The sequence below is a fragment of the Anopheles coluzzii genome, chromosome 2 (assembly GCF_943734685.1).
Source record: "Anopheles coluzzii chromosome 2, AcolN3, whole genome shotgun sequence".
Classification (NCBI taxonomy): Eukaryota; Metazoa; Arthropoda; class Insecta; order Diptera; family Culicidae; genus Anopheles; species Anopheles coluzzii.
In genome coordinates, this window is record NC_064670.1 from 94,285,880 (window position 1) to 94,305,603 (window position 19,724).

Genomic DNA, 19,724 nt, shown 5'->3' on the forward strand with positions numbered 1-19,724 from the left:
GCTTGCGCGCGTCTAAGCGCATACACAGTCAGCATGCTTTGCGATGAAATGCACTCCCCACTCCCTCCTTCTCCCTCCAATCAGCCCCGGGCACAAACATCGGCCCGACAGTTAGCGATGTGCTCTTTCTATCTATCTTTTCCACCATTATTTCAACCCCTTTTTCCACAACATTGCGCAGGTGAGCTGGGGTGTAGAATTGTGTGTGTGTGTGTGTACGTGTGAGTAAGAGGGAAGAGCCGAGAGTGTGTTGGGTTGGGTCGGTGCGAAGGTCCGAAGCGCTACAGACTGTAACGCGTGCACAAGTCATCCGCGAACCATTGTCCGGTGTAGACACACGGCGTGCTTTCTGTGGGGCCGGTTCGCGCCAGCGTCTAAACAAAGTTAAACACCGGCCGTCGTCCGTTGGGTGAGGGAGTTTTTTCGGGCGTTTGAAGTGGTTAATGTTACGTTCCGAATGATCGGAAGTGAAATGTGAGTGTCTTCTGTGTGGTGTGAATTTTATTTTCGTTTCTCAATGTTGGCTTTTTGATTATGGTATGTGAAGTGAAGACCTTACCTCTGGGTACACCGGTCGGCAAAAAGCAAATGGAAAAAAGGAAATTTTATACCACGTGAAACCGACAAAGTGCTAGATCCGGAACAGCCCGAAAACAGGAAAGAAAGCAGGGTTCAATGGTTCTGCAAAGCAAAGTGTACATTTAATAACATAAAACCCTAGAGAAGCTCCAGCTCGGTAATGGATCGCTTTATCAGTTGTGCCGGTATGTGAGAAGTTGTGGCCGCTTATCAAGGCAAATAAAACAAAAAAAAACCCGTATGCAAAAAGGTGAAGTTAAGTGCGCAGAACCTTCCCTTACCGTGAAGAAAACCATACACCGCACTGATAAGGATTCGCTCTCGTGTTCGTGTGGAGCAACGCGACGGTGAAACGAGAACACGTGCAACGACGGTTATGCCCGCGGCCGGGCCCCATCGGTTTGTGGATCAAAGCATAAAAGCATAAAAGTGTTTGCACGTGTGTGTGTGCGTTCATGTGTATCTCCGTATACAGGTTGATGTGCGTTTGTACCCGAACAAGGGGGACAATGATCGAACCCCTATTTTGCTGTTGTTGAAAACTGACAATCACTCGACCGAACAAGTGCCTTCCATTCAACGTTCTAGCGGACGGTTGCATTTTAAACTATGAGGGCAAAACAAAGCACACACACACAGGTACAATTTCAACCCCTCAACAAACGCCAACGTCAGCGGAAGAGGGCAAAATAAGGGAGCGAAAAAGAGCGAGGGAGAGAGCGATCGGCCGAAGTGAAGCTTTCTCAAATCGGATGTACGCGATCGCGGAGTGGGGTTACCGATCGGGGAAACTGTGCCAAAATAATGGATCGGTTGTACAAAAAAAAAAGATCTATCTTGCTTGTGGTGGTTTCCTTCACTTTCCCGGGGCTTTTTTTTTGGTGCAATTTCCCATCGACGCAATGTGTGCAATTTCGCAAACCTCCTTGTTTGGACCAAAGTTTAGGATGATCCGTAATTGAATGCCTCAGTTTAGTGGTAGAGAAATAGAGAGAGAGAGAGAGAGAGAGAGAGAGAGAGAGAGAGAGAGAGAGAGAGAGAGAGAGAGAGAGAGAGAGAGAGAAAGAGGAAGATTTTATGATTTCGCGGAAATGTCTTTCACAAATTTCACAAACAACCCCTTTTCCCAGTAGCATCGTTAGTGAGGGATCGCCAGTTGAGTTGAGTTTGGAGGCGATTAAACGGTCTAACTATTCACCTTCAACCTTCCACGTACCACACGTGTTTGTTTATTTCGGTGCAAGAACCAGCAACCAGATCGTTGTGTACATCCTTCCCCCTTCGGTCATTACACACGCAGCGCAAGTAGCGCAAATACTGCAAATGATCATTATGCGCCGCTCTTGTGTATCGTGCGTGTATTTGGAACGGTTTTGTTCCGGGGTTTTAGGCTATTTTTAAATACGCAAAACGTTTCGTCGTTACGGGAGTGCAAACTTGTGAGTTGAGTTGGGTTTTAATTGGGTTATAATTTTAACAAATTGATGCAATATGGTGCCATAAGCGTAACACAGAACAGTTTCGACAAGCGATCGTGCCTTGCGCAAGTTTCAAGGTACAAGATCGTAAAACCCAAGCCTACTCAGATCGATGATCGCATTAGTATAAGAAAAAGATTAAGGTTTGTTGAACAGATGAGAGCAGAAATTCTAAAAAACCTATTTTTTTAATGATTGTGCCGAAAAGTCTGCAAAAAAATATAAACAATTAAAATTACCTGAAGTGCTCAAAATTACGCGACTTCCTATGCATAATCTTCCAACACATTTGGCCTCTTTAGGAAGCTGTCCGTGCGAACATTGTCTTATCAAATGAGCTATCGTTTCCATCAAACAAACGTTCGCATTATTTCAATTGTGCCGCTACCTTGCCCCTTTCTACGCCAGACGAAGCGCAATACGCAAAGCGGAGAGACTCTCCGTTGAACGGGCGCAAAACGGATATAAGTGATGATGAGAACAATTTGCATATAATACACCTCATTTCGCTTCATATGGGCAGAACAGCTGTTCCTCGGGCGGGGTTTGCTTTCGACCCGTACCCGTTTGAACGAAGTTGATTCATTCGAGTCGAGTTTATACTCCTTTAGATGACCTTGCATTAGAAGAGGGTTCGTTTGTTTTGGAATTCTTTTTTTTTAGAAATAAAGCTTCAATTTTAAAATTAGAATGCTGTTCTAATTTGAATAGCGTAATAAACCTTCGCATGCTAAGTATGCCACACTTGGCAAGCAGTGAGTAATTAGTACCGATAGAGAATGGAAATGTAAACCCCTCGCTCAACAAACCGTTCCTTTCCATTAGCTTTCCAAGTGCAAACCCACCACCACACCTCTCCTGTTTTCATCTTCCGGTGTGAATGTGTGTGTGTGTGGCTCCCCCATAATTCCGTTTTGTTTTACCATGATTCGATGCATTGTTTCGTAGCCACAGTCAAAATATGGCACGGGCGTATCAATCCGGCGCTGGCCCGAAAAGTGCCGATTGCGCCGTTAGCTTCCGATAGCTTAAATGGGTTTCATGGTGAGTGGGTGGTGGGCAGGTGGGTAAATAATAGGCCAACTACTAGCATCCGGTTGGAAGTATTTTGGGGCTCGGTTCTTGCTGGAATGTGGGCTACGAGATACGTTTGATTGAGTGCTGAATATCGCTTGTTACAATCGGGATTTCTATTGGCTCAGCAGGAACCGATGGTCCATAAGATAAGAATTGATTGTAGAGTTGTGAGTAAGATTGAACGAGATGATTGAATGCATCAGAAATTAAGACAAGAAGCAGTTTTTGATGTTTCTGAAGACATTTGTGCGGTCAATATTCCCAAAATAGTGCCTCAAAGATACCTGTTAAGGTCAAAATATATCCTCCAGCTCACTATGTACTAAACACACTGCACTCTTTGTGCTTCATTACGCCAGGTCATTCGCTAGTTCATTCCGCGGCAACATCAGCAACGTTCCCCCATTGAAAAAGATACAACTCAACACAACATTTTATGTATTTTGCTACCATGGCTTATCAGTGAGCTGCAAAAAAGGGCTACGCTCGTTATCGTTGTACCGCCGCCCTGTTATTTGTTGGACGGAGGACTGTGGAAGGCAATTGAATTGAATCTGATAAGCGGTCCACGTACGCAATACTGCACATACAAAAACAGGGGAGGTAACAGATGGTTCTGTGTGGTTGGTTTGGTTGATTTTGGCAGGGGTTTTGGCAGTGCGGATTTGCAATGGAATGGTTCATTGAGTGTGTTCTGAAGCAGCTGCTAACCGCATCTCGATGCAGCTCTTTATGAAGATCAGTATTTTTTTAGAAGTAAGAACTGTGGAACAACTACTGCCTGTTATCTTAGCAGGCGACGAACCCTGTAGATAAGATACACATTAGTCAGTGGTTTGTAGCTGTACCTCAGACAACAGCAGTCAGTCAGTCGAACGGTGGACAGGTGGTATGATTCACCGCGTGCAAGAAGCTATATTGCTCTCCACCGTCCCGGTAGAGTTACTTTCGGACCTTAAATCTGTGAGAACTGTTTAACGATCTTCGGCAAAGGTGCCACAAAATGTGAGTGAGAGTTTTTGGGGGTGTTTTGTGAGACGGCCGTACGAAACGAACCAAAACCACCAACCTTCCCCCTTTTAGTGAGCGTGCGGCATGAGTCAGCATTAGAGGATCACTTTCTTTCGGTGTCTGACGGCCAAAAAAAAAAAGGTGTTTGGACAAAACATCGGTGATCTTGACTGATCTTCGAGGAGTAAATCGAACGCGGATGGAGAGTAAGCTTGTGAAGCCCCCACCCCATTTTAATGCCCTGTAAAGTTATCGTCGTTAGTTGGGGGAACCCACGATCGCTCAAAATCAACGTGAAACAACACAAACGGCCATCAAGGCAAGTGACCCACATTCTCGCGGATGTACCCGGTGCGGATGGGTACGGTCAGACTTCTTTTTTTTTTTGGGAGGTGAAATAAAACCGAGAAAGAGAGACCGGCGTGAACAATGAACTATATCTTTGAAGGGAAGTGAGGCATTGAAAATGCGAAGAAAGATAGAAGAAAATTGGTAACACATTTTAAACGCGTAAAGAAAAGTGAAATGGAACGTGTTGGGCCTTTCGCAAAAACCCCGGGCGATCGGTCACGGTTCGTAGCCGGAAGTGTGTGAAATGGTGGGTTCCATCTTTCAAAACAATGTTGGACACGGGCTTTCGACACTGTTCGGGACCTGGTGTAGTGGCCGGCCAGTGCCACGATGGTTACAAGTCGATCATTATCGATGGTGTTTTGTTCCAAGTGCTGTGTGTTTGAGTGTGTGTTTGTGCTGTGTCCGGTACATCGAAAGTACATCCAGCTACGATCGAGTACCTCTTCAAGATAACAAAGAACCATTTCTTATCAATTTCGAACCGATTGCACGTCTGTAAATGGTATGATTGATAAAGCAAACCGATTGGCTCCAAGCTATGATTTAGCCTTTTTTCGTTCGCACAAAAGAAAACGTTTTCCACCATTTGCTAATATACACAAAACCGGTCTGGGAATGTGTTTGCTTGCTCGTCGCGCCCTCCCATAGGGTTGAATTATTCAATTTTGCAACCGGACACAAGGCGAGGAGGAGCGGGTCGGTTTGGCGGAATAATTAATTCATAAACCGGCGAGGCCGTGTGTACATTTTCCACGTAAAAAAGCGATAAAGTGAAAATATTTCACTTGTTCTCCATTCATACTTTTTCGTGCGCTCGTACAGTATGGTTTGTGCTGTTTAATTTTCTTCTCTATTCTGCCATTGTACCTTTTTACCCTTTTGTGTATCCTTTTGTTCATGTTTCAATCATTTCTTGCGTTGTTTTTTTTTGTATCTCTTTGTTTCCCTTTATCTCTTTTTGTTCAGTTTTATCTTTCTTTCTTATTTTCTGCTTTTCATTACACTTGCTTGCCCGTTCATTGCAAGTGAATAAAGCAATAGAAGCAATATTATGCCAAAAAGTGGGGAGGACGCCTCTCCTTTTCTCGTGTGGGCTTCCACATTGCCTCTAACGTTTACATCGTTTTCGTGTGCAAAACTGTTGTAGTCCCCTCTTCAAAGGATGGAATTGAAGAAAGCATCTATCGTTTGTCCCAAAAATGGCAATGAACAGGGTAGTGCCTTTCTGCACGTGGTTTTTGCCGGTTCGAGCCTGCCCAAAACAAAACCTTCCTATGGGCATTTTTGAGCTAGCGAAATTGCGAGAGCAAATTTTGAGGATGGAGAAGCAGCGGTTACGGCCGCTTGGGTTTTTGGGGCCCTCCCCTGTTCAGTGTGCCCGAAATGCTGAAGCTATACTTTTGCTTTATTTTCGATTTTTAATGGATCGATAATGGGGCACCCTCTGCTCCCTCCTCAAAACGGTGTATAATTGATAAGAAAGTGTTTCGACAACTTTTGAAGCGTTTCGGACGCGTACCTTACTTGAAGGGAGGAATGTGTGTGCGTATGAAATGTGTCAAAATTATATTGATGATGAACGATCGGTTATTTCGAATGATTAGTGTGGGGGTTTTTACTCAGGTTGTATTGTAGGTTAAGGTGTAAAATGCTTTCGTAGCGTTTTGTGTAACTTTCCCTCTTACTTTCTCGTGCGGTAAGAAACCACATTAATAAATGTAACAGATGGTAATCGTAATTTTGCAGAGTTAAGTTAAAACAAGAAAAAAAGGAAAAAGTAAATGAAACAAAATCAGAAAGAGAAAAAATAAAATAAAGTAGAATACAATAACGTAATAAATCAAGTAAGAAAAACAGGAACAAAAGAATAAGCAAAACTTGTTGTTAATTGTTTAAACAAACGTTACCTTGACAAGCACAAACGAATGAAACAACAGAAGAGTTAAAATGATGAAAATCTAGAATAACCTAAACAAAATTTTAAGTATAATAAAATATCAGAAAAAAACTTTGGACAATTCAAAGTTTTCTTGTACGTATCTTGTTTTTTGTTACAGTTTGTTCTTTTTTGTTTAGTTACTTGATCAGTTTTAGATATTTTTAAATAATTTTTAGATCTTGTTTTCTAGATTGTGTTCTTTAGATTGTGTTTTCTATCTACTTGGAAGACCATCTTTCCTTTCTCTCTTGGATTGTTTCTTATTGTGCCATTCTTTTCTTTTATATGTTTTGTTTCCATGTTTAAAACTATCAAACACTATCAATCTTTTACAATGGCAACTATCGCCTACGCATCGTGAGTAATTAAGATTGTAAAGTGTGCTCGTTTTGTATGCTTTTACGAGTGCACATTATTGATTGTGCCTGATGCCTATTGTGCTGCGGAATGATAAAACTCTTGGCCATGTACCTCTTGTATGGGTGTAAAAAGATAAGATAGGTATAGACTTGCAATAAAACCATTGCTTGCCGTTCGCTGTGCACATCTCTTCCAAGGGGCAAACCTGCTCAGTCGACGCAAAAGTTTGCTGACGTATAAATTGCCCCTAGTTTGAAAATAGATACCCAGGCACGAAGAACGAAAAGAGAGCATTAGTGTACGCTGTCGTCTTTCCCGGACTCTGATGTTCCGACTGATCATGTCCATCCATTTCATGTTCTCCGAGCCCCGAGACAGCCTAATGAGCACGGGGTAAAAGTAAACCTAAATCGATGCAATTAATTCCATTGGCCTCGGTACGCCGGGCGAAGAAATTAGCCAACGCACTAGATTAAATTACAATTAATCGGCACCTCCGCGAAATGGTGAGATAATGCACCTCAGCCGGTTGCTGCGGACAGGAACAGGTGCGCAATCGTTTGTGTGCGTGTGTGTGTGGTTCCCCCTGAGCACGTGTGCAGTGAGGCAAGAAAAGAACTCTCATTCTCAAGCTGACGCATCACGCTTGGTACGATCATTCTGTACAGGAAGTGTAAATCACGGGAGGGAAATGGTTCCGGTTCGGTTCGGATGCCAGCGTTCGTTTTGCCACCATCAGCCAGCCCGGTCCGTTGCACTCGTCCATCCTTTTGCTGCATCTTGTTTGTGGTGCATAATTTGGTCTCAAAACCCAAGGGGGAGCGTGTTGCGTTTGTTGCCGCAGATGCAGATGATGTGTTTGTTCGCTTTGTGTTGGCACACAGCCAAGCTGTGCTGGGAACGTGCCTGCTGTATTACAAACTGCCCGCGAAGTGTTGTGCAGTTTGCCAAACCGGAGACGTCTAGCATGGTTGTGGTTAAGTGTGAAAAATGGCGTGTTCTAAGAATAGAGCAACTATTAATGAGAATGTGCACAGTGAGGAGGGATGGAATTAGTTGGGGATGGGTTGGAATTGTTTTGGCACAAGCAGATTTGCTAGCTAATTTTTTCCTAAAGCAAAATGCTTTTATTAATATTAAAAGTGATGTTTTGTTTACTCAAAACACATTCTATTTAGTGTCCTTGCGTTGTTGGTTTTCTTGCTTCTCCATTCCCACCCTGAGCGTTGCCACAAATTCAATGCACAATGTCGGTGTGCATTTTCCCAAACGACTCTTCTCTCTCTCTCTCTCTCTCTCTCTCTCTCTCTCTCTCTCTCTCTCTCTTTCTCTTTCTCGCTCTGTTTACCCTTATGCCATATGCCACCATGGGTGCATCGGGTTGCAACCGCCTTGAATCATTTGCATTGCCGCGTGGAGGTGGTGTTTGCTATTTGTTCCCCCTGGCCGCGACTATGGCCACGAAAGGAAGTGGCATATGCGCGACAAAAGAACAATAACTACTTGCGCACTACAAATCACACTCACCTACACACCGCTACCGCTTGACTGCCTGAATGCAGCACAAAAAGCACATGTGCTCTTTGCTGTTCTCGCATGTGTTACATGGCGATTTTTAGCACATGGCAGTGGTGAGTAAACACAATCGAATGGAAAATTCCTTTTTTGTGGGACCTTTGGGTTGTAGCTTTTATTTTCGGTCGGTCGGTTACGGTTTGGCTTGTCAGTGATGTCATGGTGAAGATTGGTGTAATTTTTGTTTGTGGTGTTTTTGTGACTTAATTTTAGATGCTCCTTTCTTTGTGTATTTTATACAAAAAAAACTATTGTAAAAATTTGCCTCAGAAAGGCAAATATCTACTCAAAATAGAGTAATATTTTACAAGAAAATGAATTGAAAAAATATGCAAATGATTTTTTGAAAAGGGGGCTCCTTAAATAGTTTTTTTTCCTTTACTGCGGGAGTTTGTTTAACATAGATTCGAACTCAAATAACCTATTATGTTTGAATTAGTGATCTGATCTCCGGAGCGCACCCACGACTCCGATCCGACTCCGACTATTATTAGTCAGATTCCGACTGTGGCAAAATGGAACCACTAGATACTCCCGGATTCGGCCTGAGCTGCCTGGAGTCGTTCCGAGTCGTCCGGAGGTACTTCGTATATAAGCCTTTAGACTCCAAACGACTCCGAACGACTCCGGATGACTCCGGACGACTCCGACTCCGAATGACTCTGGGTGACTCCGGACGACTCCAGACGGCTCCGAATGACTCCGGACGACTCGCGACGAATCCGATTCCGAAGATTCTGGGCAACTCCGGACGACTCCGGATGACTCCGGACGACTCCGGACGACTCCGGACGAATCCGACTCCGAACGACACCGGATGACTCCGGACGACTCCCGATGACTCCGGACGACTCCGACTCCGAATGACTCCGGGCAAATCCGGACAACTCCAGACGAAACCGAACGACTCCGGACGAATCCGATTCCGAAGATGCCGGGCAACTCCGGACGACACCGAACGACTCCGGACGACACCGGACGAATCCGATTCCGAAGATTCCGGGCAACTCCGGACGACTCCGAACGACTCCGGATAAATCCGGACGACTCTGAACGACTCCGACTCCCAACGACTCCGGACGACACCGGGCTACTGCAGGCGATTCCGGACGCTTCCGAACAACTCCGGATAATGCAGGGGGGAACTATCTTCCGGAGTCGATTCCGAATTTATCGGAGTCGGATTGTAGTCGACTCCGGATTTTTGATAATTTTACCCATTTACTCCCTAGTCTGAATCTAATCACTTGACATGACGCCATGAAACACTTCCATAAAAGTGTAGCTTAAACTTAAATAATAGAGCACTACATCAAGTTTGGTATCAAATTGTAAGTTCTCGACATTTTGTTATTCATTCAATGTATGGTTTAAAACCCATATTTTTCATATTTATTGGTTAATATTTTTGTAAAAATGTCAGTAGATGCAGTACTTCCACACAAATATTACCTTCCCTTCGATAGCGATGCATAATTAGAAGGAATCGTAAATGAAAACCTCCTCGTCACTCTCTCACTCTCTCTCCACTTTCTAATTCATCATCCAACAAAGTTATACAATGATGATATGGTCAGCAGTGGCAAGAGAGGGCACCCTTCCCCCCACGCTCCTAGCAATTGTTACCGGACGTACATACATTTATTGAAGCTCGTTTGGAACATTTTAATGACTCCAAAATTGACGCCCGTACCTTTATTTCGAACAGTAACAAAATCAAGATGCTCCTCTCTCGAAATAGTAAACGCATGAAAAAAATGCGCAAGCACAAAAAAGTACACAAAACACTACCCAGCACGTACCTGCGCACACATACGGGGGCTTAAAACGGAAGTAAATTAAAACAAGATGAGCAATGCCAAAGGGGCTGGGGCTAACTCTCCAAAGGGAAAGCGGGGCGGGAAAAAAGGGAAACGAAACGCGATGACGATAGTGACGATGATGATGATGATGAAAATAAATAACAACCAACGAGACAACGCGTTACAGCTCACTGGCCCGCGAACGCGTCCACCGGCACAGGTGGACCCAGCATTTTTGTTTTCATCACAGTTTTCCACCAAAAGCCGCGCACCTGACACAACACATTGGGCCGGACCGCCGGACCGGGTACAGAGGTTGAACAGATTTCGTGACATTGCTGGTCGGCGGGACAGTTGCTCCATCAGTTGGTTTCGGGTCGGACGTGCCGAGCTTTTGCTTTCGTTGAGTGGGCGGCTACCAACAACAGTGAGATGAAAGAGAGCGAGAAAGACACGTAATTTAAATAATAGCAGTTTTCCAACCCAACCTCGCTTGCCAGTGAGTGAGCTTTGGCAAGGTGTTCTGTTGTAGGTTTTGGAAATGCGAAACCTTCGTGCCAAGCCGGGTAGCCAGCCAGATTGCGCCATAATTACATCGCCAGTCACCACCTTTCATAACTGCCACAACGGTGCGCGTTGTGTTTTAATTCGTTAAAAAATCGAGTGTATTTGTGTGAGCATTTTCGTTGCTGTTTCGATTGTAATTAATTAAGGTGCAAGATTTCATCCGGAGCTATCTGATCACGTGTCTCGTGCGTTTTGGAGTGTTGGTGATGTGCATAATTGAATTTATTTTTCTGAACCTTTTTCTATTACATTAGCGTCCTGCATCGTGCAAAGCAGAGCTTCCCGGGAACTGAACAGTGTGTTTGGTGTGATTTCAGTGAACTGTGAACTTGTGCATTTCTTTTCTATATGTGATGTAGAGTGAAATTTTGCGTACAATAGCCCTTGCCACAGTTATCTAACCGCATTGGGTGTGTGTGTTGTGAATAGAAAATTGAAAAATAATTGACGATCGCATTAAAAAGCAATTAAACGGCCGCCTGTGCATGTAAACGACCGTGTAAAAGATGTCGACCAAAATCAGCAACGGCAGCAGCGGAGGTGGGATCAACACTGCACCCAACACGACCTCAATCACTACCAATAACAATAACAACAACAACAACAACGACTCGCCGGATGTACAGGTCACCGTTAAGGATCTTCCTATCTCGTTTAAGGTGAGTGGTGACGATAAACTGAACTGAGCGGGGTAGAACTCTGCCATCTCTGCCCTTCATCTCCATGCCCGCCAGACCGGAAATGGTGATGGTGCTGGTTGGATGAAACCATGTGAGTGAGATGTCGTTCCGGTTCCGTGCGCCTTCTGCCGGTGCTCCCTTGCGTTCAAGGGTGAAATGGTTCTAAATGTGTGGAAGGTTCGCGTTTTGAAAGTGCGCTCAGTGCTAGGCCGCATTTTACTACGTTTTTTTTCGTTTTTTTACGAGCGCACGATCCTCTACGGTCCGGTGGTGTATTGTCGATCGTTCGTCAACCGTAAACTTCCGCCCGAGCGGATGATGCGTACCTTTAAACACGGCCGGAAGTGGGAGCATGAGGTAGTTTTTTTTTATTTCTCTGTTTCGTAATTACATGCAAAGTGCGTGGTTGAATTTTGGAGAGCATTTTGTGGAATTTACTTTTTTCCAGAACTTGCTTGCCTATTTAATACATAGTTCAAGAATAATGAGGGGAAATGTTTAAGGGCGCAGACACGTTGGAGCAAACCATAGATAACTTGTTAGGCGTGCTTTGTTACAACAGTTGCATAGTTTTAGGCGTTTTAATCGCACGCGTTTATTACCTTTGGTGTAAAAATGCATTGATTAATGTAATTGGTTTGAAAAATGTTATTTAAGTGAAGCTACGTAGTCAAAAACTTTCCGCAAGTATTTGCGGAATACTTTTAGGTTTTTTAACATCATCATCATTAACGAAAATAAAGCGCATTTGAAAAATTCGTTCATTTTAAGCAACTGGAGATAAATGTTGCGTCAGTTCGATGTGCGATCGTAAAGGATTTTCTTAATGCTAATCGAATAATAAGTAAATAATATATTTTATAAAGCATCTCGTGAGCGTTATTAGAAAGGCTGATATCGTGTCGCTAACCGTGTGAATGACATTTTCCAAAAATTGCTGATTTGATTGGAGAGAAATACAATATGATTTGCCTCACAGAAAGATTTACGCTTATGAATACAGACATCAGAATATGGGACATAGAGATGAAAAGAGTGAACTATCTCAATATGTGCCTTAGCTAAATTTATATGAATGAAATGTATTGATAAATTTAAAAAAGTTTACTTTATTTGCCCCCTACTAATCTGGATACACTGTCCGAGAAACACATTTTTAAAATCACACACCAATCACACGTGAAGATCACCTTTATTGCCCTGGCCCTATCGCACTATTTAAGTATCATTTAATGACTAATAGCAGCAGCACCAACTGCTGTCCCGTTTCATTAAGCTCCCACACTTCCCTCCCTCCTCACTTCCCATAATTGCACCTCTTAATTCATATTCGGAACAAAGCTTTTTTCCGAACATCACGTGTGCCCCAATGAAAAGATCACTTTCGACAAGCATTGAACGAGCAGCGAGCCCGTTGAAAATGTTTCCCGTTGGATGTAAAACCGTTGGAGACGAGCGAAGCGGTCTACATCCGACAAGGGTCCGGGGAAACGGGTTGCAATATAATTTCATGCAGCTTTTGTAAGCTATTGTTCCACGCCGGCGTCTTTTGATGAAAGAAGGGAAGGGTACGGAGGAAAAGATGTCATAAGGGCTCTAACTGGCTGGAACGTTGGCAAGATGCCTATTCAAACAACGCGCACTTTTGTCGGTCGGCGGTTTAATAGAACCGTTTAGAGTAGGCGCTCAGGGCGAGATCGCGTTGCTGTACATGTAGATCGTGCAATCTACAGGGTGGATTTGATATGCGTACGGTTATTCGTGTAAAAACTGGAAATGCATTGCGTTAAATTGCAATTTCTTTGAAAGCAAAAACAACCCTTTATCACAGGTATGTCAAACTGGCGGCCCGCATAGATAATGTATGCGGCCCGCGAGAATATTTTGAGAAGTGCTGAAAGCACTGCAAATCAAAAATCTGTTATTACTATTTGTCGAAGTGTATTCAATTTTCCAGAGAAGAACAATCATTGTGTAGCTATATTTTTCAAAATTAACATTAATGTTCCCATAAAATCTAACAAGCCTATTCTACACGTACGTACAGAACAACAGAGACCCTTAAGAAACATTAAATCGAATCCAAACTCATTCGTTTTATGTGTCGATTAAATTCTGAATATTGGCATAATTTTGTGCAGACTCGATTGCAAATTGTATATGGAAAAACAGATTTGCGTCTGTCTAGAATGACTTGCGAAATAGGAATGAAAATAACAAGATACACACACTTGGAAACTTTGCAACAACTAGTGATGGATTGTCAAACCAACAGTTTCGCTCGTTGCCGCCTATAGAGCCTATAGAGCCGTCTAGAGTCATTCGGAACCGTTGGAGTCATCGGTTATCGCACGGAGCGGCTAGTCTGCAGTCAGAAATGGTTCCGGTTGGTCCTACCGATCTTAATGCCTCTGACTGCCGAGTAAAGGCTTCAGTCGGCTCCGAATTGCTCGGATCTGCACGGCTGCCATCATAAAAAATCAGTTAATATCCAATATGGACGACTTATCGAAAGCGTTTGTAGCCAAGTTGAATTTATTTGCATCTCGCATTCTACAAGACAAATTGTACTTTGCAACCTCCCCAAAAATCAAAACCAAAATGAAATGATTATGCTTAAGATAAAAGGATTTACATTAAGGATTAAAATAAACGAAATGCCGAAGTCCTGCAATACATAGCTAATTAATAGGTTAGCTCACACAGTCCATTTCTTAATTCGCGAATCATTTCCCTTCAAGTGTAAAAAAAAAATTGCCAATCTTTTTGGGTTCACACACCACGAATCTGTGTCGGATAAAAATATCGTAATTTAACAAAAAATTTCATAAACAACGGGTTCTTGTTATAAGAAATGAATATACCACCAGAACATTTGAGACTTGTAAATTAGCGAAAACTAATGTTTAAACACAATTTTTTTACAATTTTTCTCTTGAACTATAAAAAAATTGCAGGCAAATATTTGTGTTATTCATCCAGCGATGGATAGCTCGGATTGCTTATAAAAAAAATCGCAACAGGCAGCTAGCTTTCCCCTACCTCAGTGAAAAAGTGGGGTTGAGCGATATTTTCTAACAGAACTGCCGTGTGAGAACGCGACAAATGAAAAATATCCTATTTTAATAATAAGGATAAAAGAGATTGCATGTGACTTTAAAAGTATATTAAAGATTTTTTTAATTAAAAAGTACACAATAAAACATAACATCGAAATTTTTTAAATAAGAAACGATTCTAGATTTGAGGCGAGGAGTACAAAAAGTCAATTTGTTTAACAATAATGATTGGAAACAGCATTTTGTATAAATATTGAGGTATATTTTTTATTCTCAACTTTGCGGCCCGCGAATCACTGAAAATCTGTACTTGCGGCCCTCTGATGAAATGAGTTTGACACATCTGCTTTATCACGTTTGTTTTTCTTGATAAGAGAAAACAGCACTCTTAGGAGCTTGTTAAAGGGTATTTTTCCAACTATGGCTATTATTTTGTAATGATTCATTGATGTTTGCTTACTAGCCTTTGTAAATTTTATTCCGATTCTCATGCTAAATTGTTTTCTAATTCTTCTTTTTGAAGGTAAAATATCTCGGAAGTCAACCCGCCACTGGACTTTGGGGAATCAAACACACGAGGCTACCAGTAGATCATTTAGTAAGTTTCAATCGATCTTTTGATAGTTTCAGTCCTTCAAAATGTTAATATTATTCCTTCTAATCACATTGTCTTCCCTTTTACAGGTCAGCGTTGCCAAAAACTTACCACCAAATCGGATTCTTCCCTTCTGTAACCTTACCGTCTCGCTGGACGGTGTTAAGATCGAGTCCATCACCTCCAAACTGACATCGGTATCGAACTTTACGATCGATACGATCTCGTACGGCGTGCAGGATCTCGTCTACACGCGAGTATTTGCAATGATCGTCGTCAAGGAGAACTATAACCTGAAGGAGAAAAATCCATTCGATGTGCACGCATTCGTGTGTGACAGTAGGTAAGCATAGTGCAGCGACATATTAGCTTTTAACGCTGGTATTCATCATGCATTGTTATTCCTATTTTGTCCACAGAGCAATGGCACGGAAGCTTACATTCGCCCTAGCCGCCTCCTTTCAGGATTACTCCAAGCGGGTGAAGGAAGCGGAAGAAAAGAACGGTGGCAGTGGGTGCGATACGGAGAAATCACTGCGAAAGAAGTTTGCCATCGATCTGCGGACGCCGGAAGAGATGCAGCAGGACATTACGGAGCAGGAGACGGAAGCGTGATTGAAAGTGGAAGTGGCTCCACACAGCAACAACAACAACAACAACCAACAGAACATTCACACGGGACCAACCTGAGTGCAAATCCTAGTCCTAGTATGCTAACCTGAACCGCTGAAACCTGGGGGGGGGGGGGACTGTTCAGTTTTGCTCGTGTCTCCAGGCGCCGGGCGGTCGCTGGACATGCGTACCAACAGAACGCACGCACTGTACCAAAATGTTTAATTTGTGTTTGCCTTTTTGAGTTTGCTTTTCATAGCGCGTGTTTTTTTTCCATTGTTGGTACCGCTTGCATGGTTTTATACTAGTTGTATAATTTTAAAACTGAAACAATCACACGAACCAGGCTTCCTAAATCGATCGTAGTTTGTCGATAGTAGTAGGTACGGTGCGATCTGCGCAATTTCAGTAAGGGATGCGCAGAAATCTAAGAGGTTATTGAAGGAAACATACGTTGAATAGATCGATAAGTAACATGGGGAAGGCTGGCAGGCTGCCCTCCTTAAGCTAACAGAGGCGAGTGATTTTATTTCAATAAACATTTGTGAGTGCATTTTGCCATTGTTGTTCAATTGTTTTATGGTTGAGAAAGACATGAATCTATTTTAAATGTTTTTTTTCCTTTAAATTCACATAATAAATACGAGATAACCTTACGCGAAGCTTAAATTATACCAGAAGTTTCAATCCGCCTAAAAGTATGCAATTGCATCACATGCAAAGGTACAGTGCATAGTATAATTTTAGCGCATTGGAATTATGTTTTAGCATGTTGATGCATATCGTGTATTTACTTTTAGTTTAATTTGTTTTGTGTTGATTGATATTTTTACTATAACAGAAAATAATTTGAGTTATTTAGGAGATGTTTATTTCAAAGTCCTTTTTTCCACGTTTTTAAATCTTTTTTCTAAGATTAAAGATTCTTAATTATTGATTATTTATTTACACTGTTTTCGAGCTCCAGTAAACAATGTTAAGCTGCTTTTGAACATTTTTCAACTGGAAATAAACGTTTGACGAACAACTGAAATTCCGATGCTTTTCTGAACATCGTTCAATCGTAACTAAACTTTTGCTATCCCAAATATTAACGTAAGTTTATATTTCCAATGTTCATTTTTTCATGATCATTCAGTAGCAATCAAATTGTTTGAGCTTCATTTTAATTAGTTTAGTAGTTATTTAATGGTTAATTATTAATTTTGAACATTTCAGGATAAATTACTGGAAAATAAATTAAAACTATTTTTGTAAATGACCGATCAACTTAGTTCACTTGTTTAGTCGAATGTTTAGTTATAGTTGAACAATGTTCAAAAGCAGTTTAATATTGTTTAAAGGCCGGGGTACATTGTCCGTAATCGCTAGTGTAGTTCTAATTTTCACTAGCGCATCTGGCGGCAACTGGTGGAAGCTTTATTTGATCATCTAGGGAATGGTCGTGCTGGATCTTAAATTTTAGTAATTTTTCACCATTTTTTATATGAAAATGGCTGAAATACTTGCACAACTTATTTATCTACCCATTACAAAACTTTTCCAGTGCAGTTTAAGTAAATACCATGGGAAAATAACATATTTTCTGAAGCGGCTCCAAATTATTTGGCCAAATGCTTCGCTCAGCCAGATGCACTAGTAAAAATCGAATTTACACTAGCGAGTACGAACAATTTTTCCCGGCTTTTGATGATGAATTTCCGAAAAGTAAAAATTGAAAGAAATCAAGGGTATTTTTCGTATTTCACTTCAAAATTTAAATTACGCCAAATTGACGGATTCCGTGAACCTAGTGAAGCCACTAAATTTATAATTTGAAATGATTCTGACTGAAGATTTCAGTGTTGTAGCTTCTAGAAATGATTTTAAAATATTAACCGAAAGGGAATTTATTAAGAATTTGACAATATATGTGTCAAATCAGAACATTTTGTTAAAAACACAATGAAATTTAGAAAACTGATTTTTTCCGTATCCGCGTATAAGAAGTTCCACGTATCTTGGGGACTACCTGTGTACGCATAGTCTTATATTAATAGGGATTGTCATTTTACTATTGGTTTCTCAATACCTTTTTATACATACAATCAATACACACATTACAAAATCGATAAATTTCGTTTTTAAAGATTTTATTTCGGAGTCGTTTAATTGGATTCAATTCGACAGTGGCTTTCTGCACAACAAACCACGCGGAAAGTGTTGTTTTGTGGGTTGATTGGTTCGTTTAAAATCCTGCTCAATAAATTAACTTACTTCCTAGCGCGGTCGAACACGGGCCGGAAACCCGTGCATCCTTGTGTGCATCGTTCAAACTGCGATGGACGTGGGGAACCTACCTAAAATCATCTAAACCTATATAGCATGCTTCGCATGTCGCCTCCCGGTGTCGCTCAGTGTCGCGAGTTCCGGATAGCATCGGCCCGGAAGAGGAACGTTTTCCGCCGCCGAATCGGTGGTCCCTGGGTGATGGCGTCCAGGTGGAACTCGGTCGACACGATCAGCTCCGGCAGCTCGGCACTATCGTTCGGTCGCACCGGTGCCATCTCCTCCACGATCGCGGGGCTTTCCATTGGTCGTTCCGGTGCGTCGGGTGTGGCTGCTTCACCTTCCGTCTGCTGGACGTCATCGACCGTTTCCGGTGCGGCGGCGGGCTGTGCCGTTTCGTCCGCCTCCACACTGACCGTATCGATCGTGTTCGATGAATCATCAGCCGGTACGGCCGAGCTCAACACCATCTCGGGCGATAGTTCGTTCACCGCATCGCTTTCCATCGTCGCTGCTTCGCTGGTCGGTTCACTATCGCTGGATGACGCATCCGATGCCGCTTGTGGCGCTTCCATATCGGTTGTTGCGCTGGTGTCCGATTCGGGTGCAAGCAGTTCGTTGTCTTCTTGGCTAGGAGCTGGAACAGCGGGATCTTGCACTAGCTCGGCAACGAGCGGTTTCAGTTCTTCCGTCTCTGCAGCGAGCTCGTGTACGATAGGTTCTAGCTCTTCCACCGCCTGCACGGCATTGATTAGCGAGTCGGCTTGGTGCTGTGTTTCGTTTTCCAGCTCCACAGTAGCGGACGGTTCCGGATCGGTCGGGGTACTTTCAGCTTCCGTTTCGGTGTTTACAGGTTGTTCCGCTTCGACAACTTCATCCTGAGGTGTGGCATCGGAGAACTCAACGGAAGGGGCAGGTTCTGAGGACACTGTTTGTTCCTGTTCCGACTGTTGCTGTTCTTCCTGTTGGGTTGTGGCATCATCCATAACTTCAACCTCGTTCGACTCCTCTTCCTGAGTGTTGGCCGGATCCGAGCTGGTAGCTTCCGACGGCACAGCAGATGACGAAGAAGGTTCAGCCTCATCCATAACTTCCTGCGCTGAGTTCTCCGACGGTACCTCACTCTCCTCCTCAATTGGATCAAACAGATCAGCATTTACCTGATGATGGATTTCCTCCTCCTCTTGATGCTCTTGGTGCTGTTGCTCTGGTTCGTCGTTCACTTCCACGGCCGATTGTTCCGCTTGTTCCGATGGTTGCTGTACACTATCCTGGGAGCTCTGCTCCGAACTTGCCGCAGTGTCCTGTTCACTAGGCGCCACAGTTTCGACTGCTTTGGCAGGAGCTTGCGGTGCTTCTAGCTCCTCTGCTGGGACTGCCTGCTGTTCGGGCTGCATTTCCTCCACCTGTGGAGCTTCTTCGGCGGCCTCCGCCCCCGGAGCGGACGGCTCATATCCCTCACCTTCGGGGTAATACTGTGCGGACTCCTCGCACGGATAGCCAAGCTGTCCGTCGTGCACGCACGTTTGATACATCTGGCTGAAGACGGTACGCTCGGCACAGATGAAGCTGAACCGGGCATGATCTTGGCAACGGTGGAAAATCTATCGTGGGAGAAAAGTTTGATTCTTAGTACAGTACAGATACATTTGGTCCACGACACACCTCAAGGTGATCGAACACATCCTACTCCACCTTTCACCGGTGGAGGGATTACTTCCGGACCCTTTTCCCCCTCTCCATATCGAATGGCTTGAGACCTTCCTGC

At 43.1% G+C, this 19,724-nt stretch overlaps 2 protein-coding genes across 7 annotated transcripts in view; one reads left to right on the top strand and one right to left on the bottom strand.

The window, feature by feature from the left end:
• Nucleotides 1-310: 310 nt before the first annotated feature.
• On the top strand, nucleotides 311-16,241 carry LOC120949798 (uncharacterized). 6 transcript variants are annotated; one of them, XM_049607595.1, is made up of 6 exons: nucleotides 3,997-4,139; nucleotides 4,218-4,351; nucleotides 10,997-11,401; nucleotides 15,005-15,079; nucleotides 15,166-15,419; nucleotides 15,496-16,241. In XM_049607595.1, the coding sequence occupies exons 3-6, from the start codon at nucleotides 11,249-11,251 to the stop codon at nucleotides 15,689-15,691; spliced, it is 678 nt and encodes a 225-aa protein (XP_049463552.1). In that variant the 5' UTR covers nucleotides 3,997-4,139; nucleotides 4,218-4,351; nucleotides 10,997-11,248; the 3' UTR covers nucleotides 15,692-16,241. The 6 variants fall into 6 exon arrangements, with proteins under 6 accessions (XP_040223252.2, XP_049463554.1, XP_049463553.1 ...); XM_040367318.2 differs by lacking the exons at nucleotides 3,997-4,139; nucleotides 4,218-4,351 and adding an exon at nucleotides 311-474; XM_049607597.1 differs by lacking the exons at nucleotides 3,997-4,139; nucleotides 4,218-4,351 and adding an exon at nucleotides 311-409.
• Nucleotides 16,242-17,803: 1,562 nt separating this feature from the next.
• The window catches only part of LOC120952542 (cell surface glycoprotein 1), a 106,535-nt gene continuing 104,614 nt past the window's right edge, over nucleotides 17,804-19,724 (bottom strand). The window contains exon 4 of the mRNA XM_040371929.2: nucleotides 17,804-19,560. Coding sequence (XP_040227863.2) covers nucleotides 18,082-19,560 — 1,479 coding nt within the window. The 3' untranslated portion in view covers nucleotides 17,804-18,081. The remainder of the gene's footprint in view (nucleotides 19,561-19,724) is intronic.

Coding starts and splice junctions, on each gene's coding strand:
- LOC120949798 (XM_040367318.2), top strand. CDS start 11,249: ATGTCGACCAAAATCAGCAACGGCAGCAGCGGAGGTGGGATCAACACT. Junction 15,080..15,165: donor GGCTACCAGTAGATCATTTA/GTAAGTTTCAAT, acceptor TCCCTTTTACAG/GTCAGCGTTGCCAAAAACTT. Junction 15,420..15,495: donor GCATTCGTGTGTGACAGTAG/GTAAGCATAGTG, acceptor TTTTGTCCACAG/AGCAATGGCACGGAAGCTTA.